Genomic DNA, 27,362 nt, shown 5'->3' on the forward strand with positions numbered 1-27,362 from the left:
TAATGTCAATGACCAATGAGGCTTTACGTGAACAGAAGTACAGATCACCATCCTACTCTCGTCTCAGTAGCATTTTAACAAGCAGAGACGGTCTGCTCATAAAAGAGACAGCAAGTCCTTTATACCAAATGACATAAAAAACCTAATTCGTTCTCAGTCTTCTGGAAAACTCCTTCTAAACAAGAAATAAATCTTCCTAAGTTTAAATATGAAGATAAAATCTGTTAAACTCAAATGATTGCACAACATAATTGAAAACTTTTTGATGAGCTTTAGACAGAACAGAAAGATTTGTGTCACGCAATCAGCTTTTTTTGTGAGAGTTTGACCAACAATACTTGACTCAAATACTCTCATCACTGATAATAAGAATGAATAAGTCATTAAATACAAAAGGATTGACTGTCTCTCATGACCTTAACCTCCCTCATAAGAGGCGGTTAGAATACAATCAGCTTTTGCAAACAGAGGATTATTCCCATTCTGCAGCACCCTTTCTTCATGTCAGCCTACATGTTTACGCACTATGACTGTACAACAAACTGAATCACACTCTTGTTATGACTCTATGGGGCTTACAGTCATGTTAGTCTTTTTTGTTGGTTAAAAGTCACAGTCAGTTTACCAGCATGTCATATCTGGCTGGTATTCTACTGTATGTTTAATCTGGTGCTTAACATACTAAAGAGTCCACAAGTACCATTAATAATTATTAAAAAAAATTAACAGTTAATATCAAGGATTGCTGTAATTCAAGCATTGGCTTGTTGAATCTGTACCAGCGATGTTTTCAGATCCAAGAGAGAGATGGTGATTTCCACACTAGTGTAAAATGGCCTCCAAAAGTTATCAGTACTCAATGAGCAAAGAAAGGATAGTGATGCAAACATGCACATTACTGAATGAAGAGAAAAACAACAGTGGTTCACACAAATTAAGTGAGAAACCAGCAGAACTGGCTTAGTCTGTAAATCTAATTGAAGCAGGATAAAATCTTCTTTAATCTAAAATATTTAAAGCACAGAATACTCAGAGTAAATTAGTGACATATATCTACGATAAATTAAACACCCAGAAATGTATTCCTACGCCAGGAATGAAGGCTTTGTGGACATTACTTATCTGGAGTTATCAAAAGCAAGAGTCAATGGTGCTAAGCAGAACACAACTCTCATATGGACTGGCTTGATATCTAACTTAAAGGATCTACTATCTGAATAACTATTTGGACTGTGGTTGATGTCCTGTTGACTGGTGGTGGTGTTGGGAAGGGGTGGGGGGCGGGGGTTGGTCTAAACCTGTTAAAAATACTGTGGAAAATGTTGATGTAATTCAATTTGTTCTTATTACATCAATAAAAAATAAATTGCCAAAAAAAATATTTAAAGCACAATCAACCCATAGTTCTTATATGGTTAAATTACATATTCATGTCTTTCACACAGAACTGCAGTGAATAAACTGCTGACAACAGCTTAGATCATGTGCTGAACTATCTCTATTAGCAGTGCTTACTTCTACAGCTAATAAACACGATGAGACAAAGCTGAAAGCTCTGAGAAAAAAGCCTCTAAGTGGATGCTGTCAAACTGCTATTAACTTTCCTTTAGATATAGTCAAGTCTCCCTTGGTAGACCTCAAACAGTTAGGTGAAGTAAAAGTTTAAAAATAATGTAAACAAAAATGCCTGTTTTTGAATCGCATTTGTTTGTATGTTACTTTTAAAGACAAAGATCATGTTGCTGTTCACACTACAAGAATGAAATCAAACTGTTACATGGCAAGTGATAATTCTGCTTAATGGCAGCAATTTTCACTGCATATACAAGTGTTGAATACAAAACAAAAAAACAAAACAAAACAAAACAAAAAAACAATTACAGCACAAAAATGTATGACATAACTTTAAAACAGCTATTTCTTGGATGTGACACATTTAATCAAGGTAGCCACAGCAGGTCTGCTCTATATTAAATTGGTTGTGACACCAACTGAAGACTATAGATACAAGACCATCTGTATGCACAACAAGGTGCTTTTTTGTAATTTATGGGGTAAAAAATACCAAGCATGTGTCCAATAAGCAAATCCAAAAAGCTAAAAAAAAAAAAAACACTGGAACAAACATAAAGCATATAAACACAATAAAGCAATGACCAGCACTAGCAACAAGTTTCTAATTCACTATACCAGTTTTATATTTAGCTTAATGCTTACTTAGATGTAGTCCATTTAAGTCCGAGGCAAAACTCACAAAAAACAAACAAGAATAAGAGTGAGTAAAAAAAAAAAAATTGAACATGTGGAGAATTGACACATGATGTTGATGATATGGAAGTTTGATCAGATCAGCAACATTCCTTGTCCAGCACTGATTTTTAATCACAAACTCTTGTATTTAATGATTTTACCAGCTTTAATGGTGTCCTTTTATTTTAGGAGTATACCTTAGCCAATAATAAGTTTTTTAATAAGCTTGTTGCAATTCACTAAAACTGCCTCCACAAACAACAGCAACTAACCAAACAGCAGGAAGCATCACACTCTCTTAAATTAAACCAGCAAACACAGCAATTCAGATGTTTTAGAAACATGCCTGGAATACCTGACAGATCTTCAGAAATGACTATGCAAGTGTTTTTTGCTTCCACTAATCAGGCTGCTGCTGGGTCGACTGTGGATCAGTAGGTAGAAGAGAGCATTGGAAGGTCTAAATCTAGTATGTATGTCACCCAGGTATATAAGCCCCAGTCGTTTTTTTAAATCTCTCATAGGGGTAAAAGGTTTCAGCTGTCCTCCTGCATGGGAATTTATGTTTTGTTTTGCAAAGTCTTTGATGTGTAGTTTCTTTACAGCAGTGTTGTTCTTTTAGTACCTTCTATGCTGGCAGTATGGAGTCTGCTCATCGACTCACCAAAATAAGGTAGTTGAGCGTCTAGTTGCTTTGCCCTCCTCTGCCTGTCACCTGTTGTTAGGGATGGATACCAAGGTTATAATAGTTTTGGATTTTTCATTAGTTTTTATTTTTATTTCATTTTCACTTTCTGTGTTTAATTTCAGTTTAGTTTTTATTAGTTTTGACCGCTGCTTTGTTAATTTAGTTTAGTTTCAATTTTGCAAAGAATGCTTCGTTGTAGTTTAGTATTTATTAGTTTTAGTGTTAGTTTTAGTTTTTTACGGATAGATTTCAGGGTTGAGTGAGCGTCATACATTTTTAAAAACATATTCAAATGGGCTACTCCTCACTTGTTATTTTGTTTACTTAATAATAATGTTTGAATACAACTCCAGACATAAAACTATGTGAAGTCTTAACCAGTCAGATCAGGCAATTTTACACTCCCCTGACTTGGGTGTCAGTGCAAGTCAGTATGGTTGTGTCAAAGACTAAAACTAAGGATATTTTGTCTCCGTTTTTATTTTAGTTAGTTTTGTAAGTGCACTATACAGGTTTAGTTAGTTTTAGTATTTTTGGTAAAACTTAGTTTTTATTTAGTTTCACTAAATTAAAATGATTGTTGAATTTTGGTGTTAGTTATTTAGTTAGTTTTAGTTAACTATAACAACCTTGATGGGTACCAAATTCAGTACTTTTATAGGTACCAACCGAATTCCACCTGCACTACTGAGTATTGATTCACATAAAATCAAACCATATTTTGGTACCTAAATGCATCCTTGCGACTAGCAGAGAGAGTAAGAGTAGACAATTTTCTATGCCGGATGCGAATGCAGTATTGCACGCACAAGAGCGTGATGACAAAGCAAGCACTGCTGATAGGAAGGAGTGGAAGGTATGGCTCCACTTCAAAATACGGTGCAGATTATGCTGCAATACTTGTGACACGCAGTGCAAGGCTTGCTATGGCAGTATTTCTAATCTGAGGAAGCAGTGTGAAGATTGATGATTCTCTCTTGCTCGCTCAACCCCCTACCTCTCTCTCTCCCACCAACTTTAAACATCATGATTCGTCCTTTTATCATGTGGATATCAACCATGGAAATATACCAGATAAAAGCACAAGTTTGTTCTCACAGCCACGTAACAGACACTTAAGCTCAAACACGCCCCGTGTAAGAGCCTCCAAAAAGTTGCTCTCCATCTCCATCTCTCAACTTGGCAAAGCTGGTGCCATATGAAGTTCTCGGTCAGGATGGATGGATCAAGTGTGATTTCTAAGGAGTGACAGAGCAACAGGCTCATCCTCACAGCTCATTTGCATTGCAGTACGAAACCATTTGCCACATTGTACGAATTTTTGCAGTGAATACAAATGGGATGCAACAGGCTTTGTGCAAGGTCCAGTTGCGTTTGTTTCGTATGACCGCGTGATTGATTGATCAGTGTGGAGTTGGCGCTGCTCTTAGTAGAGAAAGTTGACATGATAGTGCTGTTGAAAAAGAAAGGAGTAATTTTTAAAAAACACTTGTGATGTTACATTACAAACGGTGTTTGATGTTGTTTTGATATATTTGATATTTGTCATGTTTTGATATTGACTAATAAATATCTAAAATTCTGAAGTTTTTTGATTTTTTTTTATAAACTAAATAACATTTATAATTGCATATTCACCCACAAAAGTACTTTAAAAGGGCACCATTGTGTACGGTACCGATTTACAGGTACCAGGCATTGGTACCGCTCCTGTTCAAATGTGAAAGCTATCCATCCCTACCCCTTTGTCCTCACTGAGAAGTCTTCTGTGTCAAGCCAGCACTTAACAAGGTGTATTTACTTAGAGGTGTGCTTCTCGTCTTCCTAAAATGCATGGCTATGACATGACAAGGGTGAAAATGGCTAAAAGTGGCGCCAAACCCAACTGGTGTGGTTTGTCCCATTATGTGAGGTTGAAGTAGCAACTTTTAATACACAATGAATGGGGATACATTTTCAGTTGCATGTCTAAGCATTACAGTATATACTGATATACAAGTTGTCCTGTTGTATAAGCAGCAGTCAACTTTCTAGATTAAAAAAAGGATCAAAAATGCAGGTTTAACAACTGATTTACGGTAGATACAGTGATAAAAGTCTACATTGATTGAGCAATACAGGAGGAAAAGTGTTTTTTTTCTCAACAGAGCCCAGCCCTACTTTTGTCTGTACATGTTTAACAACAATTGGCAGCATATACCTCTCCACACACATAAGAAATTACATGACACATTCCTGTTTATGTATACTTTCAGCTCTTGTTGGAATAATTGTAACATGCAAATCCAATCCCCCAGGCAGTAGAAATGCAATTAAGGTAGGCAAGCCTGCTAGCAAGGTTAGTGCTGCCAGTGCTGAAGTGCCAGGTATCCCCCCAAGACAGTCCCCCCAGGACTCCCTCTCTGTTGGCTGTGCAATGAACCAGCGACCCCCAGCAAACACCTCCTTTTCCAACACAGCCACTGGTGATAAATTACCTAATCCCCCTATCCCCAGCCATTTCTATTGTACACCCTAGGCTTGTAAAGAACAGCTCGGCAGAGGAGGGGGTGAGAACAGGCAGTGAGAGGTGGGTGTGTAATAAAAAAAAGGAGTTATTGACAGACACACAATGACGGTAACGATACACAGCCCAAACAAAGGCAGGAATCAGCAACTATAATCTCCAGTATCACAGGGACATGCGTGTGTGCATGATTGTGTGTGTGTGTGTGTGTGTGTGTGTGTGTAATTCATGATGTTAAAAAAGGTGCACTCAGAACCACTTAGCCCAGCATTTCAAGACAATTATGCAGCAAAATCTGTCTCAAGAGAGATCTACAGATTGGTGCCAGCTTGTGAAAGTGTATTATTTCAGACACACTGAGGACATTTTAAAAATGGACCACTCATAAAGTCTTTTTCTGTCATCTCTATTGTGTTAATGTGGTATTTATGTGGGTTTTATGAATCCACTTTCAGATGAATGAGATTCCACCATTGAACATGCACATCGCAGACAGAATTTTAGCTGAGCAGAGCAGCAGCTACGAGGCAAAATGACATCAGCGCTCAAACCCTCCCGGAGGAATGCTTGTCGTCACTCACACTGGCACACACACTGCTATGGAAACAGCAGGAGTGTTAGCGTGCACAGGGGTTAAAGGGATACCGCAAGGCACTCACATACAAACAAACACACACAGAGCCAGAAAAAAATAACTGCAAAACAAAGCGACAGGGGCAGACTGGTGAAAACAATGCTGACACATGACTGAACTGTCCCTGACCAGCTGTGAGAGGCAGCCTGGGATCACATTTTCCTCTTTGAAAAAAACCCTGCAGGGGTCAACTGAGGATCAAATGGATCGCTGTCATCACTGAGGAAAAGTTAGCCAACAGATTTTTCCCTGTGAATGTGAGAGGAAATACATTAGACCTTTCCCTGAGCTTGATCTCGGAAGTATCTGGAAGATATGTGGCTTCAGATCTGCCGGAGCCGACATGGAACATATCCTATCAGACAGCTCACTGGACCAGCTGACTGCTATGGAAACAGCGAGAGTGTGAGAGTATGTTTGTGCCAGAAGTTGAAAGGACATGACAAGCATGGGTATGCATTCCCACACATGCTAATGCAGCCATCCATGCTTATGCATGCACACAAATGCAAAAACACACATCTGTTTATGATCTCAAATCTAACTGAGGGTTGAAAAAAGTTGTAGAAGGGCATGCATAGCAGCTGCAGCTCGCACACATGCAGGGGACAGCATTCTAAAGCCTGGGCAGCCATTCAAACAGCTCTCAGTAACAGTAACCAACGGCAACCCTAAAACCTGCCCCCTTTCCCTTCCTCCTCAAGAGACACAGATCCATTGCCCTGTTAAGGGAGCACGGAATGAGTGAGCAGACCGAGTGGCCGGGAGTGAAAGGAGGTTGTAACTTTACCCACTCTGCCCTGACTAAAGTGTAGCTCTACCCCCCACTTCAAGGTTCAGGAGGTTAATTATTCAACATGAGAAGGGATTTGTGGGGGACTGAGAGTGGACACAAGCCAGCAGAATCCCCTCATCTCTTTTGTTGAACTCATTCACTCACTGACTGACTTTCAGATCTGGACTCATTCCCATGCACAGAGGCATGAGAGGAGGCTTTTTCAACTTCCATTACATGCAGAAACACATTTGAAACACAAAGACGCACTAGGGAACACTTTTCAAGACTTGACACAGCTGCATCAGAGTGAACTCATCCTTCGACACATGTTCACAGCACCTCAGCACACACTCACAACACTTCTCTTACCATTGTGGTTATGCTGCAGGGTCTCCACATTGCCGGCAGAGTCGGTAGCCCCCAACTCGGCCAGTCTGCGGCTGGTTGCGCTCAGCTCTGACCGAAGGTTGGTCACCTCTTGGCTGGCGGACTGGATGGCCCCATCGATGCGTTGAGCCAACTGCTTGTTGTCATCCATCATTTTCAGGATTTTTGCCTGAGAAGGAGAGGGGAATCCAGATAAGGTGTCATGCTGATAAGTTGACCATTTCCTGTGGAGGAAGGTGTCCCCGAGTAAATCCTTCCCCTTTGCGTTCTCTGTGTGTTCTTGCTCCTTTTTTATGAAAAAGCCAAGTTAAATCCTCAAAGCAGTTTGTCCTCTCCCTTAAACAGAGGCATCCGGCTCAGGGGGGAGTGTGCATCTGCTGGAAGGAGTGTACACTTAGGAGGTGTGTGTATGTGGTGAGTATGTCAGTGTGCGATCATGCCTGTGTGTGTTTTTGTGTCTCTGAGTTCCGTAACGGCATGAGAGTGTGCATTTGTAAGTGTCTATGTGTGTGAGAGAGCCAGCACTGCCTCTGTGAAATGTGCTCCCTGCAGCTGACTGTTGAAAGGACACAGAGCATTGAGAGATGACAAGCACCTTTTTAAATGGACTGAACCATTTGGAGAGAATGTCTGGGGGGGAATGAGCTGGACGATCTGAGAACATGAGAGTCAGAGGTCCTCAGCACAGCTGTCTTCTAGAGATACTGCTCGAAGAATCTGGGATTTTGTGTTTGGACTGGTCTGACACAAGAAATGTGGCTGAGCCTGGGAATTGGGCACCAGTGAAACACTGCAGCTTTTCTCTTACTCCCTCCATGTATCCAGACTGCATTTCCCTCCTCAAAGCCTCAAAGCAAAGGGAAGGAAATCATTAGTTTGGCAAAGAAGTAGTTGTGGCGTAAAACAAAAATAATTATGCAAACAAAGCTGCCATTAAAGTATCACTATGATATATACGTCCTGTAGAAAAATACATACCTTAAGCTCTGCTGGGATGTTTTAAAGAAGGTAACTAAAATCCCATAGACTGGCTTACTTTCTTTTTCAATTTAAAGGGTAAAAAGAACAGCTGTTAATTCAATCATTCACATATATCTGGTGGAGATCCCTGATAAAATGACTGAACAGTAAGACAAATAAATACTTTTGTTTTACTCTTTTAAAAAAATCAGACACCAGGTTATCCACTTATTCACAAGTCAGGGATACATACCTAATTTAAACAGCTTTTCTTTTGGCTATGGATTGAAAAAAACATAATTTAAAGAAGACAGCTTTTTAATAAGCTAAATATAAGGCCAATTCAATATCACCTTTAAAAGGAATTCACCCCCTTGAATGTTTTATTCTTTTGTTGATTTTAAAAATCATGGCCAATATCTTTTGGCTTTTAAAAATAAAAAAATAAAACAGAGTTAAGTGACAAGGTGAAAATAGATTTCTCAAAAGTACTGTTGATTAAATAAAAATATGTAATGTAATGTAAAATAAGTGACTGCATAAATATTCACCTCTTTTAAGTCAGTATTTAGTCGATGCACCTCAGCTGCACTCAGCACTGAGTCTGTGTAGGTAAGTCTCAGTCAAGCTTGCACATCTGAACACTTCAATTTTACTCTATTCTTTGCAAAACTGCTCAAGCTCTGTCAGGTTGCCTAGGGATCAAGTAAGAACAGCCCCTTTTAAGTACAGCTAAAAATTCTCAACTGCATTGAGGTCTGGGCTTTGAATTGACCACTCCAGAACATTCATCTTGTTTTCGGTCATTGTCTTGCTTACAAATTAATCTTCTCCCAAGCTGTAGTTCTCAGACTGGATAAGGTGGTCCTCCAGGATTTTCTTTATTTTGCTGAATTGATGTTACCCTCCAGCTTCACAAGCTTTCCAAAGGCTGCTGAGAAGAATCCCCTCAGTGTGATGCTGCCAACACTGTGCTTCACAGTGAGGATGGTAGTTTTGTGGTGATATGCACTGTCTTGGTTTCATCAGACCAAATAACTTTAATCCACATAACTTGTGGGTTCTCCCACATGCCCATTGGTGAACTCTAGTCAATATATTTTTTGTTTTCTTCAACAGTGGCTTTCTCCCATAAAGCTTTGACTGGTGAAGAACCCTGGCAACAGCTGCATACAGAGTCTCTCCCATCTCAGCTGCTGAAGCTCGTTATTCCTTCAGAGTAGTCATAGGTGTCTTTGGGGCCTCTCACTAGTCTTATGCTGGTCACTGTTTGTGAGATCAGCCTGATCTAGGCACATTTAAAAATTTGCCACAATCCCTCCATGTATTGATGATGGATTTAACAGAACTGTGGGGTGTTCAGTGCCTTCAAAAAGGTTTTGTATCTTTCCCCTGACATACTTTTCAATAACATTTTCTCTGAGTTGGTTGGAGTGGTCTTTTGTCATCATGGTGCAATGGTAGACAGGAAAACTGATTAACCAGTGACTGGACCTTCAAGGCACAGGTGTCTTTATACTACAATCACCTGAGACACATTCACTGCACTCAGGTTATACCCATTTCCCTAAGTGTGAGACTACTAGCACAAGTCGGCCGGACCTCTGATGAATCAGGTCATTCACTTGAAAGGGGTGAATATTTATGCAGTCACTAGGGGTGGGTAACGTATTTGGTACTTTTATAGGTACCGACTGAATTCCGCCGGTACTCCCGAGTACTGATTCACATAAAAATCAAACAGTACCATGTACCAGTACCTAAACGCATCCTTGTGACTGCAAGAGAGTGGAAGAGTAGTCAATTTTCAAAGCCAGACACATTGCACACATGTGAGTAATGACGTTGGTAGCAGCTAACTGAATCAACAAAACAAGCATGGCTGATAGGAAACCGTCGAAGGTAGCGCTCCACTTTTCAGAGTACGATGCAGGTTACACTGCAACATTTGTGACATGAAGTTCAAGGTTTACCACAGCAAAACTTCTAACCTCAGGAAGCAGTGTGATAATTGATGATTCAGATCGGCTCCCGCTGTTTCCTGCTCGTTCGCCCCCTCCCTCTCCCTCTCCCTCTCTCGTACTGGATTCTGATTTTAAACACCGTGATTTACCCGTTTATCATGTGGATAACAACCATAGAAATATACTAGATAAAGGGATACGTTTGTTTGCTCAGTTACCTAACAGACACTGGATTAAAGCATGGTGCAGATTGCCTAGTGTGACCGCATCCTAAAAGTTGCTCTCCATCTCTCCAACTTGGCACAGCCATAAGAAGTGCTCTGTCAGGATGGATGGATTCAGAGTGATTTTGAAGGAGTACCAGAGCCACAGGCTCATCCTCACTGCTTATTTTCATTGTAGAATGAAACAATTTACCACTTTCTATTAACTTTTTGCAGTAGATACAAATATAACGTAACAGACCCTGTGTGTGAGGAAAGAAGATGTGCAGTACATGTAGCTCATGCTAGAGGAAGTAGTTTGTTTACTTTCATTTGTAATACTTTAATTGGTAAAATTTTATACCTTTATTTATTTAGTTATTTTGACTCCACACTCTATTGTTCATTTGTTTTAAACTTAATTTATCACTTCTTGCTCCATGGACCCCAACGCACATTTTCCAAATGGGGAAATTGGAGGAATAAGAGGTAGTGGGCTGGCTTTAATTTGTGCAATATAAAGAAAAAACACTGGGTAGTAATAGCAGTTTAGGTTTTCTGTGTTGGAGTAGTTTTTTAAGAACACTTGATGTTTCATTACAAATGGTGTACGATGTTATTTTGATATTTGATAGTGTGTTGATATTGAAAATTCAGAAGTTTTGAGGTTATATAACATTTATTACTGCATATTATTTACACTCTAAAGTACCGAAAATTGGTACCATTGTGTACCGGTACTGGCTCACAGGTAGCGGGACTCAGCACCGTACCAGTTCAAATGTGAACGGTACCCATCCCTAGCATTCACTTATTTTACACAACATATTTTACATTACTTTGTAGAAATATGTTTTCACTTTGGAATTAAAGAGTTAATCATCCTTTTTTTGCCAAAAAAGATGAATTATATTGACTATGACTGATTTATAAAAATCAATAAAAGAGTACAGCATTACTTTTCTTCGTCATTCCTCGTCTTTATCAAAGTGTAAAGAGTTAAAAATAGCCTTTACACATCAGAGTTGCTCCAGTGTACATAAGGCTTACTACTTACAGAAAATCAAACATTAGTGCATCTTTAATATAAGGCACAGAAGAGACATACTCCTGAAAAATCCTGATGACAGGATGAGTAAAGATGCTTCTTTTATTCTAGGTGAAGTTTCACTGGCCAATAACCTTGCTTCTAAATGTCATATATACCCCGAAATAAAAGGACAGGGGGATGATGGTAGCTAAAAATGGATTTGTGATGAATCCAGAGTAACTCAGGAGAGACTGAGACTGCAGAGCTGACAGGACATGAGTTCATCAGGAAGCTTTGGATACAAAAAGGTCCTTATTTGAATTAAAGTGAATTCATAAATTTTGTGCTTTTGAATAAATTATACGAGATATAAATGGATACACTAAAGGATATTTCCCTAAAAATACACACAATATTGTCTGCCAAACTCAGAAAGTAAATACATAAATCTTGCCAATTTAAAAATAAAGTTCAGTTTCCTTATTTCTGCATGCCTCTGTTTTATGCTCTCTCTCTCTCTCTCTGCTTTTCTTGCTTTATATAAGAGAGCAGGAAAATAATGGGGAAGCAGATGCAATCCATTTATAAATACATTTCAAATATAACCATGTCAACCTGATGGCAATTGTGGAGGCAGCTTGCTGATGTTGCCAGGGAAACAACAATGTCAGCAATATCTGATCTGAACAAACCTACACAGTCTTAACCACTTGGAAAGTTGAATTAATAGTTTTACTAAGGTATAACTTAATGTGCCATTTTCCTGAAAATGACAGATGGGACAACTTACCCATAATTATTCACTGTAAAGTTCAGTAATTTTACTGTTAAATTAATGTTATTATTTACTGTGTAATTGGTAAAATCTCTGTATACTTAAAAAGGTTTTGTTTTTACAAATCAACAAAACTTTACATAAACAACCAATAACTCACAGAAAAAGTTTCTGTCTAGCTGGTAGGGGTGTAATGTTTCAGAGAGGTCATGATTTGGTTTGTAACTATGTTTTGGGTTGCTTATTTGGTATGAGTTTCAACAGGAAAGCAATAGAGCCCTGGATTCATATTTCGGGGTATCTCTTACATTAATATTAGACCTCAATGTAAAAGAGCTAAGTAACAAGTTTCACAGCTTTTTTGAGTGAGTAGCCCAACTTAATACTTCATATTGGCGTTTAGTTGACACACCATGCTCATAGCTAAAATCTCAAGTTGGCATCAAATTCTTACAATAGAAATATATATATTTTAGTTGCTCAACTAAAGTAGTTGAGCAAATAATTTCCCCCAGAAAATATTGCCTCAAATGAGATCTACATCGTTACTTAGAACGTGTCTTACATAGATGAAGAAACTAAATCATATGTGGCGTATCAACTAGTTAAGTTATCAAAAGTGCACCCACTTTTTTATGATCTGTTTATTCAATAATCAAGTTGGAATTTTTACAGTGTATTTGTTTTGAACCGACAGTAGTGCAAGTCATAGTTAACGTCTTATTTCATTTCAGACTAGATAGTTGGTACAGGCTGTATTGTATCAAACATTAAACAAAAAGAGAGGTAAACAGAAGGATGAGAAAGCAACACAAGTGCCTTTGGGAGCAATGTATCATATTCATGATGTATCAAGTGAGCAGTCATAAAATTGTTAGTGAACAGCAGGTGCAGCAGTTATTTGTGCTCAATTACTATTTCCATACAGCAGAAAAGGACCACAGACTGGAGTATGTGCACAGAATGAAAGATTAAAACACAGCTTGAGCACTTGTAACAAGCACTTGTATCTAGGGTCATTTACTATTGCACATACAGTATGCGCATAGAAAAAAAAGGTGCAGAGAAAAATCAATCCCCATTAGAAATGCAAATATTAATTCTTATACACAGGCCGGATTTGAACCTGGGCTGCCTACGTACATGGATGGCACCTTAGACCGCTCGGCCAGCTGCGTGCCCTAATTCTTATTATTCTAAATAGATTGAAAATGTCCAGTGTTGCTAGTATTTTTATCTGTGCACTGTTTTAGACAGAGATGCTGCCAAAGATCCTGCGCTGATATTAGCAACACAAGCTCTTACCATTGGTATGTTTACATGGCATACTGGCATGCTGCCTGCACTGTCTACTTTGCCATGAGACACTCACCCTGTCCTGTCTTCCCAAAAGAAAAGTTCAGGAAGCCTGACATGATGTGTATGCTAAGTGTGTTAAACTACAGTTATGTAGCCTTCTTCAGGAATTGTTCATAAGCCTGAGTTCACAAAATACGTTCACATTCACCCAAACCAAAATCAAGTAGAACATCAGCCAACAACTGTTGAAGAACACAGACAACAACAGGGATAAGTTATTGTACACCTTTTTTCCTTTGGGGTACTCTGGTGATGTATCCTGACATGCCAGATGGATTTATTTCACACATCCATCGGGAAAACCTCCCATAGACAATGTTTGGGACAGGGCAGAGCCTTTGAAAAAAAAACTCACAGGGTGATTGGATGAACGTTCTGTCTGTCACATCTTTACGAGCCAATCAGAGCTACAAAACAGATGACGTTGTAGGTGTGCGCCTCTAGTGAAAGGTAAACTCCATAGAGAACTGCGTAATGTGAACCACGGCGACTGATAAAACTGATGCTATAGCAACATCCACGCTAATCTATTCTGACATACTTGCACCTGCCTCTTGTCGCTGCTTGCTTACATCATGACTCAACTACACCCGGAAGTACGGCTTCTTACTCCTCAAACGATGCTGATTGGTCCTGTCACTCTCTTACAGGGCCAAATCTGTTCATATGGGAGCTTTGCAAAAGTTACTTAGTGCTAAACTCATAGTGGATTAATGTTGGGAGCTTCTCTAGAAATAAAATAACAGAGTATGGTCTAGACCTGCCCTCTTTGTAAAGTGCCTTGAGATAACTTTGTGTTCTTTAAATGACTGCATGCACTGAAATCTAACAATCGAACCATGATGTCTGAGCCTTGACAGTTTTTGTCTGTGCCTGTGAATAGAGAGAAAGCACACTGTCATGTTTTTAATGGTTGGAAATGTTCATGTTTTTGCAAGCTGGTTTGCTCCACCCAAGCGTTTCGTCATGAATGAATTTTAAAGACATCCACCAAGTAATTAGTTTTTGACAAAAGAGCTCCTTCCATTGACAAACAACAGGATCAGACAACACTTCTCTACAAAACGGTTTGAGATTAACTGTCTAGTTAAAGAAATAGAAAAAAAATAACTGTAAGCATACAAATGAGTTACATTCTAAGTTCTGGAAGAAACAGTGCTTTGAGAAAAAAAATCTTCTCGCAGCCCAGATAAGTGTTCTAGACTTCCATTGTGGGTTGTAAGATTCAAGCACTCAATATTATCTGCTCTGTCTAGTTGTCTATGGGCTGCAGAGCTGAGCCCTGTTCCCACCCAACACCCCCACTGAGTCCCGAATTTCTCAGCTATAATCTGACATGCGGCTGTCAAAGCATGCCCACTCACTCAGCAGTACAGCTGTGCTGTTGTTTATCAAGGTTATGTGAACTTAGACCTGGACCCATGGTTCATGTGGTAAGCACAGATCAGCCACCACACTGCACCAGCCAACACAGCGAGAAACTGCTGTGTGCTCTCAGAAAACGTAGCCAGAGGCATCTGAGTGTGTGTGGGCTTAATATTAAGGTCCACAGTGTTGTTTTTTTATAAAAACGTACTGATTGCCTGCTACAGCATGCAGGTGAGGGGACAAGAAAACAACATACACGTACACACACATTCCAGCCGTTCATCCATCTGCACAGACACGAGTCACCCCTCCTGCTCAGTAAATGAACATCATGTTGTTATTTATAGACAACCCTGCTGCCGCATATGATAGATCAGTCACAGAGGAGGGCAGTTACAGTTCCAAACACTGTACACTCATTCACACATGTATACAAAACGGGGTAATGATCCTAAAACCGTTTGATGCCTATTAATGGAATCCTTCTCTTGTTTTGTGTCATAACCATTCATTAGACCCTTGTTGGTCATTAGGAACCTGGCGTTTGAAAGATTTATATTATATCCTACATAACCCTGCATGTTTTGCTTTAGAGAATTTATCCATTACTAAACCTAAACATAATCACTGTATATCTGATCAAATATTTACAGAGTTAGACCCTAAAAGTAAATGATTGAAGCAAGAAACTGTTGGGCAGTAATACAGTATCCTATGGTATTTAAAAACAGCCACAGTATTGCTTTAATTACTGTCATGAAAGAGGGTATTGAGCGCATATTTATAATAAATTCATAAATGAGTGTGTTTGTTTCCAGCAGTAGTACCACTGCCTGCATGCAGATATGTGCTTGGTCGGAAGTCCGTTATGTAAAATGTGGTTTTCAAACATATGCAGGCAATGTCGTATATCACAGGAAGATTTTAGAAGGGTTTAAAATTTTGATACAATACAATACCATAACTTTATTTATCCCTGAAGGGAAATTCATTTGTCTGGAAGTCTCATCTGTTTACAGTAGAATTATATAGTCTTATAGCTGATGGTATGAAAGATCTTCTAAATCTTTCTGTCCTGCAGCAAAGAGAGAGGAGCCGTCCACCACCATTGTTTCTTTGATCATTTAGGGAGATATGAAGTGGATGATCCATGTTCCCCAGAATGGCCTCCACTTTCTTCATTGTGCATCTCTCCACCTCATCCTCCAATGAGTTCAACTTGATTCCGACCACAGCGCCAGCTTTTTTCACCAGTTTGTTCAGATACCACCACCAGATTTATTGATACCACCTTATCCTACACCACAGCTGAAGGTCAACTATTCAGTTAATTAAGTAGACTTTTTTTTTTCACCAACACTACCTAAAAGTTGAATTCATACATTTTTGCAAATGCACAAAACTCTACAAATTTTTCACCTCAACCTTTTCCTGCCCCTTCCAAAACACAATGCACTGATATCAAGGTAACATGACTAAGTTTTCCAGTTTTAAAAAGAAATGTGGTCCAGTATGGATGAAACTGACGCTCTCCTACAGCTACACCTGAGCTAATAGCTACCTTATTACCTTGATGAAAATCTCTTGGTGTTGCTCTCTGCCCTTGTTTTAATAAAGACATGTAGTCCAATTCTGATAAAACTGCTGCTGTGGCTAAGTCTAAGCTAATCACTCCACTAGCAGCCATTGTGTACAACCACTCACTCCTTTGAGTACAACCAAACCCCACCCATAGCACAACTCTGTACGTACAGCTCTGAAAGTGTAGTCAATCAGTTACCCAGTCATTCAGACAGTCACATACAGAACAAGTGTAGGCAAAAACTACACTTAGCCTATACAGTATTGCAGTAAGTTTCAAACTTTGTGCTGTATTTTGTTTTTGTTTCTTTTTGGGGGAATTACTACATGAAAAGTCTACCAGTTTTGAAAAAGAAGTCATTTTTGAGCTGAAATGATTCAAAAGTGATATGGAAGTTCTGTTCATTGCACTAAGAATGAGAATGTACTGGTCAGATTTTTCTTTTCTCTCTTCACATCAAGAAAAGTAGAAAGCAAAAAGGATATTCAACTGAGATTACTTTTGTTAGAAGTTATTGTGCCATAATAAATGGGATTTACATATAAATCTAAATGTAAATGTGCTAGATATTCTTTCAGATTCATATTCTCATCAAGTAGCAGCTGGGATCAGATTTCACTTTTTTGTCCATTACTAAGGTAACTGTGTCCAGTCACGACATTCATGTCATGACTGGACCAACTGACATGACTGACTACATACTGAAAGAAGACTGTAAACATACTGTATTTGCTCTACTATACCTTTATCCATTTGTCTATTCAAACATTATGATGAATCAAATGTTAGTTTGATGCTAATGCTAACAGTAGTTAGTCACCAGGTTGCTTAAGTGGGTCTGCTATTTTTCACCAACATGTCTTCTTTCAGTTGTGGCAGTTGTAACAACATAAAATTATGGTGAGGGTTCAGCAAACTGTTCTTCTCTCTCATATTTACATCTCACAGTAACAACTTCATCAGTCTTCTTTTGTTTGCCATCTGGTTTGTTCTAATTTGTGACTGCCATGCATGCAGAAAACCCTGTGCTGTTATTGGAGATTTGCACACACAGCAGCAGAGAACACCACTGGGGGGCTAGAAGGGATTTCTGCATAAAGAAACACTACCAAAAAGTCCATGTTTTGAGCTGTTTACAACTATGCCAAGTGTTCAAAGTGCAAACACCTGGTTCAGTACACGTCTGCCACTCTGATCTTACATATTTCCTCAGCTAATGTCCATCCAGTTTTGCTCATTGTGATGGAAATTCCATCTCTTCTTAGAGATCTGGATCATTTGGCTCAGCTCAGTAGAACTGTTCGTTTGGCTCCCAAATGGCTCTTCATTCAGTCACAGTTTGTTTAAATTTGGATTAAATAACGACAATGGATGGAGGAAAGGAAACTCTTAAATGAGAGCTAGCTACTGCTGCTAACATTTAAGAGCTGTTTCATAGAACATGCTCATTCATGAACGGCACATCCTTACTTGGTTGATTCCCCACCAAGGTTTACTCTGTTGATAGTATACCCCTGTTTCAATTAAAAGCATATTTGTGACAAAATTGGGTTATTTCTTATGTTGAAGAGGCTCAGCTAACCTGACAGATAACAAAACCCTATAGCTGTGGGATCAAAGTGAGAACATGTAGTGTGACCTCAGCTCAACAGAGAACTGATCAGTAAACTTCTGCTCTTCAATCATGAGCACAAAACTGGTTCCATGACAGTTTAAAAACCCTTATCAGTGAAGTGGATAAAGACTCACTGTCTGTAAGAATCAGCTAATTGTGGGTGTGCCTTAGGCTGGATTAACATAAGAACAGAGACAGTATGGAGCAGGATCAGTGCTCTGTCACCATCCTTACTGCTCTATTGCTGAAAATCCATCCATATAGTGGGTCTTTAGCAGCCAAGTCACCAGATTTGACTTAAGTCATGCAAAAAAACTTGCAGCACTGAGGTCTGCATACAGTAGTTTTTAAGCCCCTCTAATTAAATTTTTCTACATACTTGGGTGGAACTTTGTTGCTTAGCAATAACAGCCAAGGCCCACAACTACGTTTTGCAAGGGGTTGATATTTGTTGCCTGGCAACAATAGAATCACAATACAACCAGGATAATTAGAGAAATTCCAAATTGCATATATCCCTTACTGTAACATTCTGTCTGCATGGGTTTAGCAACCATCAAAAAAAGAAATAGAAAAATCTGGGTGGGTTGATTTCCAGCTAATAATTTAAATAAAATCTAAACTGGCATGCACGTGGAAATGTTATTGATCTGGGTCTTAGGTTTATCTCAGACCTGTCCATTGATGATAATGGGTCAGGGACTGTTTTCAGCAGCATGTTATATATGACAGACAGCAAAAGCTGTACATGCAGAGGATGCACACAAACAGGACTCAGCATGTGTTTAATTACAATCTCTGCTTGTTGGAAATAAAGGCACTGGACTCTGACACTGGCCTTTCAGAAGGGTGGAAACATATTGTTAAATCAATATGTAATGCAAGAAATCTGAAATCAGTTTTTTTCTTGTAGAAAAAAAATAAATCTTTTTATTTATAGTACATTGTGTACTACTAAAACGCAAGGTTCTAAGTAAGAGGTAGCCAAGGCTAAATTAGGTGTAAAGATTCCTTCTCCACATCCTGTATTTAGTGATTCAGGCAATGCCTCTGCAATGCAGAACTTATGGGCTGCACCACAATCACCTGCTCATTGATAGTATCTGGAAAGGCCAGCCAGTGAGGTGGAAAGATGTTGTAATGTGGGGCAGTGCTCATGTGAATTCTTGGGGTGCTCAGGTTTTTTATTTCTCTTAGCAAAGGGAAAGGATTTAATGTTTCGAGAGGTTTAAGGGAAATGGGTTTTTGTTAGCTGAACACCATCTAAAACTGTTATCAACATCATCTCATCTTATGGGAGAATGAGGCTGTGGGGAAAAAGGGCTTTTCTGCAGATAGAGAACATACAGCAGTATAAACAACAAACACACTGTGATGAGGGGGAGAAAGGGGGGGAAGGACTGAAAAGAGACACTGGGAGAGGCTGAGAGGAAAGAGGTATTCCTGAAGAGGATCATAACATTCATGTCCACTGTTGTGAAAAAACTCTTACATCTTGTCTCTTGTGGGTAGAAGCTGCAGACAGCACCCAAAGGAGAGAAACATGCCCTCTGGCTCCCATTACAAATAGAGAGCTTACACTGAGGCAACAGATCCTGTATGACAGAATCATCAGAAACTATTGTGTCTCCGTGTATGAGTCACTACTAGAGAAAAAGCAACCCGGTATATCCAAAGAAATATTTACCAAAGCTTCTGTTACCTAGTGTCTCAACCAAGCTTGCTACTAAACATTTTCATTTGTTGTGGCTTGGTAATTGCTTTTTTAAATCGCTTATTTAATTCTTGACTAGATGGCCTTATTGAATTTGAGTGCAGTCTTTAAGTTTACTGTATGTCATGATTAAGGTTGTCAAAATGTTCAACAATTTGCAATACTTTTTAATACTTTTCAGTATTATGTGTTTAAAACAAAACAATGCTTGTTATTTAATGTTACTGGTAGCAAAAAGCACCAAAAAATGTTCAGATCTGCAGTCATATCATTTGTAGCAAAAGAGACTGTGCAGGGATTTTTTCTTACAAGTCTTGATATTAAAACATTTATCCAATACTGGGTGCCCTGGACTTGTATTTCTTTGGCCTAATAGCATAATTGCCTAAGTCATTTTTTGGCCAAATTGTGATATCTGCCTGACTATACTCTCCTAATGCTGCTGAGTCATTGTGCCTTATTTTTTCTGAAAACCTTAAAATATGACTTGTTTGATTTTTGTTGCTGCAGCATTGAAGCAGATATTGATCCAATTTCATTTTTAGTTGAATTGTATGAAAGCTTAAAATCTGGGATTATAACAACCCTTGTAGTAACTATTCAAAGTTCTTTATACATAAGCATGGCAGATATAAGACATAAGAAAAACAACCAAGCTTTCCAGACCTATTCCCATGCATTACTGTAACTTGGCAACTGCAAACACATCCTCTTCAATCTAGATGCCCTCCTGTGATGCCCCTTGGGATAAATAAAGTTGTCTGAATCTGAATCTGAATCTGAGTGTAATCAATGGAAGTCTGCTAAAGAGACAATAAAAAAAAACTGTCAGAAAAAGCAATTCATATTTACACAGTAAGAAATGCAACAACATTTGTCTGGTGCAGGTTTACCAAATTTGATCCCTAGACTCTTATTGACAAAGACAAATGTTCAAAATGAGACACAATCCACAGGCTTTACTCACACAACACACCCAGATGACTCAAGAGCAATGTGATGCCTCGCTGCTTTGAGCCAAAGTTTTCTTAAACGCAGTTTTCAATATCAATAGAAGATTTCACAAACTAAATCATGCATAAAGTATGATCTCAGCAAAAAGGGAGTGGACAAGTTCCTGTGTAACACAAGAAGACTCGGGAATCAGTCTGTTTCAACTGGGAGGGTCAAAACAAGACAAAGAACAGACACAAGTCTTTTGAAAACACAGAATCCATGCTCACTGCACTGATCTGTTTATTCTTCAACCTCCTCCCGCCTCACTGTTTGCACTAACAGCCAAAAAGGATAACACTGAGCAGCTGGGGAGTACAGGGAGAAAGCTCCGTGCAGTGGCAACCATCTATCTAACCTACAGGGATTATATACACTGCTGTATAACAAAAAGGTCACCAGTGTTATGCCAAATGTTTTTCCAACTCCCAAAGTGTTAATAAAAGGAGATATTTCGGGTTTTTATCTCTGGATATAAACAAGGTTACAAGGTCTAAATTGCTCCCGCTGCATCAGTGGCATATAAATGTCTATGGACACGTATGAATGGGTTAGTTATAAATGATGGACACTTTAATCGCAGCCTTTGCTGTCAGTGTGTGAATGTTGAGTGAATGGGTATGAAAGGGCAAGTGTGACCAGTTATGTTAAAACTACTAGGAGAAGTCTGATGACTAGAAAGTTTTATACAAACTCAAGTCCATTTTCCATCTAACTAGCTTGCCAACATCACATTGCATTTAAAGCTATGGCATCTTTCTCATGCTGAAGAAACTTCTGAGCTAAAGTAAGAGTTTCTACCAACAATCATAAAATGATGCTCTGACTGTAGCTGTGATCAGTTATAAGACTTTTTTGCTGTCATATTATGGTTCATTGTTATCCTGATGTATTTTTCTCTCCTGAATCCAGAGTCTAATTCACTTGCTATGTCTGGGGTCATCTAAATTTCTTGGACCCCATACACATGAAAATTTCTGACAAATTTTTTGGTTGTGTTTTATTTTGTAGTAAGTCCAAATTTTTAGATCAATCAAGCATCATTCGCCTAGGCATGTACATGAGGGACAATCATAGCCCAATCTGCTGCTCCCAACAAGTTGAGAAAATTTTCTGGCACACTTGAAATTTTAGTTACTGTAACTCTCGCATAGTGAAATCACAGCAACAAGCTGATTCCCAAAACATCAGCACTCTTTTTCCTCATTGCACATGCAGAAAACAGTCAGAAAGCATTATGACACCAGCAGGCATGCCTGTCTGATGCACCCTCCAATCATGATGTGACTGGGAGCAACATCACGTAATAAGTACAGTATCTCAGTTTACCAGGGATTATCTGTTATGATTCAGCTAAGCTAGTAGGGTTGCACAATACACCTTAATTTTGGTACTTTTTATTCAATACAGTACAATACTAGATTTTCCTGACATTTGGTATCACTTGGTCAAACATGGCTCCGGTGCAAGTGACCAGTAGAGTATTAAGCAGGCCGGGAGAATTAAAAACTTTGTCATTGGTGAAGTAGACAGCTGTCAGCGGGATCCAGTTATGTATTCAGTTAACAGCAACAGTGCAAGCCTCAGCCACAAGAGGATACACGTACACTACTTATAACAACAGCGAGTCATCCACCAAATACCTCTGCGTCCTACACAGGTAAACAGAACAGACTACTGACGTCTCCCTTAGAGCTACATTACCTACAGAGCTGAATTGATTACAAACCAATGGACTTGATAACAGGGTTCCTTCACACTTTTTAGACCTTTGAAGGCCACTTTAAGACCTGAGCTGATAAAAGTTCATTCCGTATTTTGTGCTGCAAACAGTCAAAATGAAATATGTCAGTACACCGGACAGAGCTGAAAAATTTGGTTTAATGCACAAACATCAAATGCCAATTGATAGAAGACAAGGAGATATTTTAGTCAGAAACGCCCAAATATTTTGGTTTCTGGTACAATTAATGCCTCTTTTATTTGATTTATATATGGTATAGTTATATTTGTCATAGTACATGCAGCAAGTATGTACACAAAAATTAATCATTGAAATCAAATAAATGTGGGTAGAAAACAAGATTGGAAAAAGACACGTCTATGTCAAAGTGCCTTCTAAAATCCCAAACCACTAACTAGTGAAAATAAGACAAGACTTTTTAAGGCCTTAAACTTAAAAAAATAATGTAAGGATCTGCAGGAACCTTGTATTAAATCTGCATGTTTAAGGTGTTACAAAATAGTATCACAACACAAGCACACAAAAAAATCACCAAGCACCTCAGTGGCAAACACACTGATTCCCTAAGGAGCACAAAACACGACAGTTTAGCACAAGAGCTAGGCTGGCTAGCCCCCCAGTAGGAAGATGATGGGCTGCTAAATTATGTTATATGATAAAATGTACAAACCACCTCACCCTTCACTATGTGAAGCCTGAGAGAATTTTGGAAAATCTGAGTTTCTAAACAACAAATATATGATGTTAGAGTTAATGCCTGTTGGTGTCCCGTTTGTGTGACTTTAAAAAATTGAGTAAGTGAACACCTTACGATATGACTACTGACTCATATTACCTGTCACTACAGTGGCTCTATAGTGTGAATTAATGGTCAGTTTAAAAGACAAAAATGTCACACTTCCATCATGAACCTATCAGTGCCCAGAGTGAGCATAAAGCCCTGTATAAATACAAAAATGAAAAGTGGTTTGACCACTGGGGCCAAGTTAGTGTAAACGGCTTGCTCACTCATTTATTGAATTTATTTCATTTAAAGAATAATATGAGCATTGTGCAGGGAAAATGTAGCATTTTATTCTTTTAAATGTTATCAAATCAAATGTGTTTATAGAATCGTATTAGATTCAAATAAAATCTAACAGCAGATTAGTTACTTGCCCTGATGTACATGAAATTCGATATTAACAGTGGTCCGGAAATGTACTTGGTGAATACAGAGTCTTGTTGTTTTGCATAAGCACACTGTATTTGACCAAATAAACATAAAATACCAAGTACTTGATAGTAGACAAGGGAGTTAATATCAAATAAATTTACATTACTTGACAGTAAATGTATTCTCATACTTTAGTTTAAAGTCAAAAATGTGACCTTCCCTTGTGGACGTCCTGCTTCTTATCCATTAGGTAACGAGTATCAAACCAGCATCATTTCAGTTTCAAGTATCAATTCAGTATCAAGAATCATAATACTAAACTTGGTATCCAAATTAAAATTTTGGTACTGTGACAACGCTACTGGAAAGATAGCTTGTGTTTGCTGCAGTGTTTCACTTACATGCTTGATGTGTGTGACTTGCATGCATGTTTGCTAGGGAGAATAAGAGAGTGCTTGACAGTGTGTGTATTTAAGCTGTATATAAACACATGCAGATATGATTTCTAGGAATGGGCATGAGTATTTGAGTGCTCCAGTACTCCATGTGGCTGTCATACTCATGTACTGCTTCATTATTACCTCCGCCAAGGAGGTTATGTGATCGGGTGGGTTTGTTTGTTCGTTTGTTAGCAACATAACTCAAAAAGTCATGGATGGATTTTGATGAAATTTTCAAGAAATGTCAGAAATGGCATAAGGAAGAACTGATTAGATTTTGGGAGTGATCCGGATCACCGTCTGGATCCAGGAATTTTTTTAAAGGCTTCTGTACTATTGGGAGATAGGGCTGCGATGTTACCACCTTACACCAGGTGATGGCGGACATGAGTAACTTATCCAGAGTTTTGGGATTTATAGAGTTTGAAAGATGCACGCCCAGTAAAGGGGACGAGTCAGAACGTAACAGAGACAAAGACAGTGAATTGTAGCGAGAATACTCACAATGCTGGGAGGAATAGAGGAATATTCACCCTCTGCCATGACTTTCATACGTAGCGAAGCCAATGCTTTGCCGTGTCTCCACCCCAACGGGGAGGGAGTAATCAGTGGATTACATTTTGGGAGTGATCCTGATCACCTTCTGGATCCAGGAATATTTTTAAAGGATTCTTCACTATCGAGAGATAGGGCTAATGGCAGAGGTCTGCGCTCTCTTAGTGCTTGTCTAGGTTATGCACTATGCACAAGCTGTTTAAAGTTGTATTATTTTGACTGATTTGGCATTACATGTATGACTGATCTTTCTGGGTGTTTCTAACTGATTACATTTAGTGAAAAACAAATAAAGTAAGAACACACCAAATGGTATAAAGCAATATAACTTCTACAACCATTGCTCTGACTTTGTTTGCACAATAAGCCATATTATAGCAACAATGACTGCTTTTCTGCAGCTACAGTAAATCTCAAGTGACAGACGACAAAAATGGCAAACAAAAATTAGCCCTGTTAGCTCTGGCTAGAACACATTATTTGTGATGATACCAGAGTGAGGAAGTTTAGCCTGTTTATAATGAAATTTTGACAGGGGATATGCTCCTGTTAAACTTTGTGGAAGAGAAAGGCTTCAGTGAGCCGATGGTGCTTGCTGGGTCCGAGTAAAAGCTGTCCTGCAGCTAACATAGCTATGAGAGTAGAACAGACATGCGAGGAAAGAGCAATGATAACAAAGTCCATGTACCTAGTACTATGGTATCGGAAATACTTTAAAATCCTACAATCCTTAATGACTTTGACTTCAATTTGTGGACGTTTTTAAACAATTTACAGTGTATGGTAGGCTTTGAATAATGTAAATGGAATTCGTCTGTAACTTATTAGAACTGGTTTTAGAGGAGCCTTCTTAGTTTGTGTTGAGTGCTTCTATAAATACTTTATACACTTTCATCTGTTCTAGTTCTTGGTCTCTCACTGATTTTTCACTATTAGTCCAACAACCACAGGAAACTGGGAGCAAACTTGCTTTGAATGGATGTCGATGCCTCAGCTGTCCTCCCTAACATCAGCACTGTGTGTACTCTTGGTTAAGAAATAAAATACACAGATGCAGTCTGGTAAACACAGTTTGTTGACACACTCAGATAAGTTTTCCATTCTGTCTGACAAGGGCGGAGAGGTTAGAGGTGTGGAAGTGTGTTATTGGAACATCCCGTTTCCTCATCCCAACTCGTCCAATTTCTCTAATCTCTGCTTCCCTTCACGCTAAGCTCTCGCTCACATCCTCCGGCTTTTACACAGCCACTGTCAGCGTGAGGCAGATTCAGACAGAGATGGCAAACAAACATTTATTGTGGGCACGCTATAGTGCCAAATGGACCCTGGCTCTGTGTTAAAGGCTTGGGGCTAATCTCAGACACAGAGGTTTGTGGGCTTTGATGAGAATGTTGATACATACTCCTTTGAAGTGAGACAAGCAAGGAACAAAAATCTCACACAGGTTTATAGGCAAAAGAGGGAAATGCTTTTATGTCCACTCCAGTACGGTTGTGATATCGATCGCTTTCCACTGAAGGCTGTGAAGATTGTGTTTGTGTTAGAGATGATGGAGGTGGATTTTATGCTCAGGGAGACATCATAACCTTCAAACGCAAAACCCAACATTAAAACACCTTCATGTTGACACAAGGTAAGGGAGTATTTATCAGCATTTCTGAAAGGTCAGCTTCCATCTTGGACTTAAATTGGGTATTTTAGGTGTATTTAAGTCATGTAGCAGGAAGCTGCCATTTTTGAATAATATTAACAACTTTTCAAGGTCAGGAAACTTGATAAGGTGTCAATCTAAAATTCATTTTAATAAGTAACTTTTCTAGCAAGTGTTTCTGAACCAGGGCCTGTGATATTAAGATCAAGTAACTCATTGAAATATGTTTTCTTTCTTTTAAACATTTAAATAAAAACATTAGATGGGGACCGGCATTGGCAGATACCCAACAGGACGTGGGATAGATAAAACAGTGACGACATAAAACATTATTTCTAACCAAGTAATTTGCTGAAATCAGAGGACTACATTTCCCTTTGAATTAGAAATTTGGTTAAAAACACACACACACAAAAAAACGGTATCAGTAAAGAGCCACCTTAGCATCACAACCGTTTCACTACCTCCACATATTTGTTCAAAGACTACAGTAGTCTGTTGGTAAGAAATGTGTGAAGCCTGGCACTAATGAAGGGTCTCTTTTCACATCCACACACAGATGTTTGCACAACAACAAGAACAAAAAGCCTTTTCACACACCAAATGCTACAGACACTGAACAAAGATTCAAAATGCAGTTCACGACTGCCGTTAAAATGAGTCCTTAACAATGTCATTGGCTGGTGGCCTGAAGAGCTCACAGATGGTCCATTTTTCCCGCTGAAAGGGAGTGTGTGGATGAACGTCTGATGCTCTTAGTGTTCTGTGAACTAGAAACCCTGTGTAGGTGTGTGCTGTTTCAGTAAGTGTAGTTAATTGTATACGTGTATGCGTATGCCTGAATGTCTGTCTTGATGTGAGGCCGAGAGAGGGAGAGAGAATAATTGTGTGTTTCAGGTTGAGGGGCAGCTCCTGTCTCTTCTGCTCTGTATTCAGCAGCTGTCGTCTCTGTGACGAGGATTGAGAGAAGCTCTGTTTAGGTGCTGTAGGGGGGTTGAAGCTGGCTTGCT

At 38.9% G+C, this 27,362-nt stretch overlaps 1 protein-coding gene across 4 annotated transcripts in view; it reads right to left on the bottom strand.

The window, feature by feature from the left end:
* The window catches only part of kazna (kazrin, periplakin interacting protein a), a 294,446-nt gene that overhangs the window by 181,351 nt on the left and 85,733 nt on the right, over positions 1-27,362 (bottom strand). For all 4 annotated transcript variants that reach the window (XM_041798665.1, XM_041798666.1, XM_041798664.1 and 1 more), the window contains exon 3: positions 7,226-7,412. In XM_041798665.1, coding sequence (XP_041654599.1) covers positions 7,226-7,412 — 187 coding nt within the window. The remainder of the gene's footprint in view (positions 1-7,225; positions 7,413-27,362) is intronic.

Source organism: Cheilinus undulatus, linkage group 11, assembly GCF_018320785.1.
Source record: "Cheilinus undulatus linkage group 11, ASM1832078v1, whole genome shotgun sequence".
NCBI classification, from domain to species: domain Eukaryota; kingdom Metazoa; phylum Chordata; class Actinopteri; order Labriformes; family Labridae; genus Cheilinus; species Cheilinus undulatus.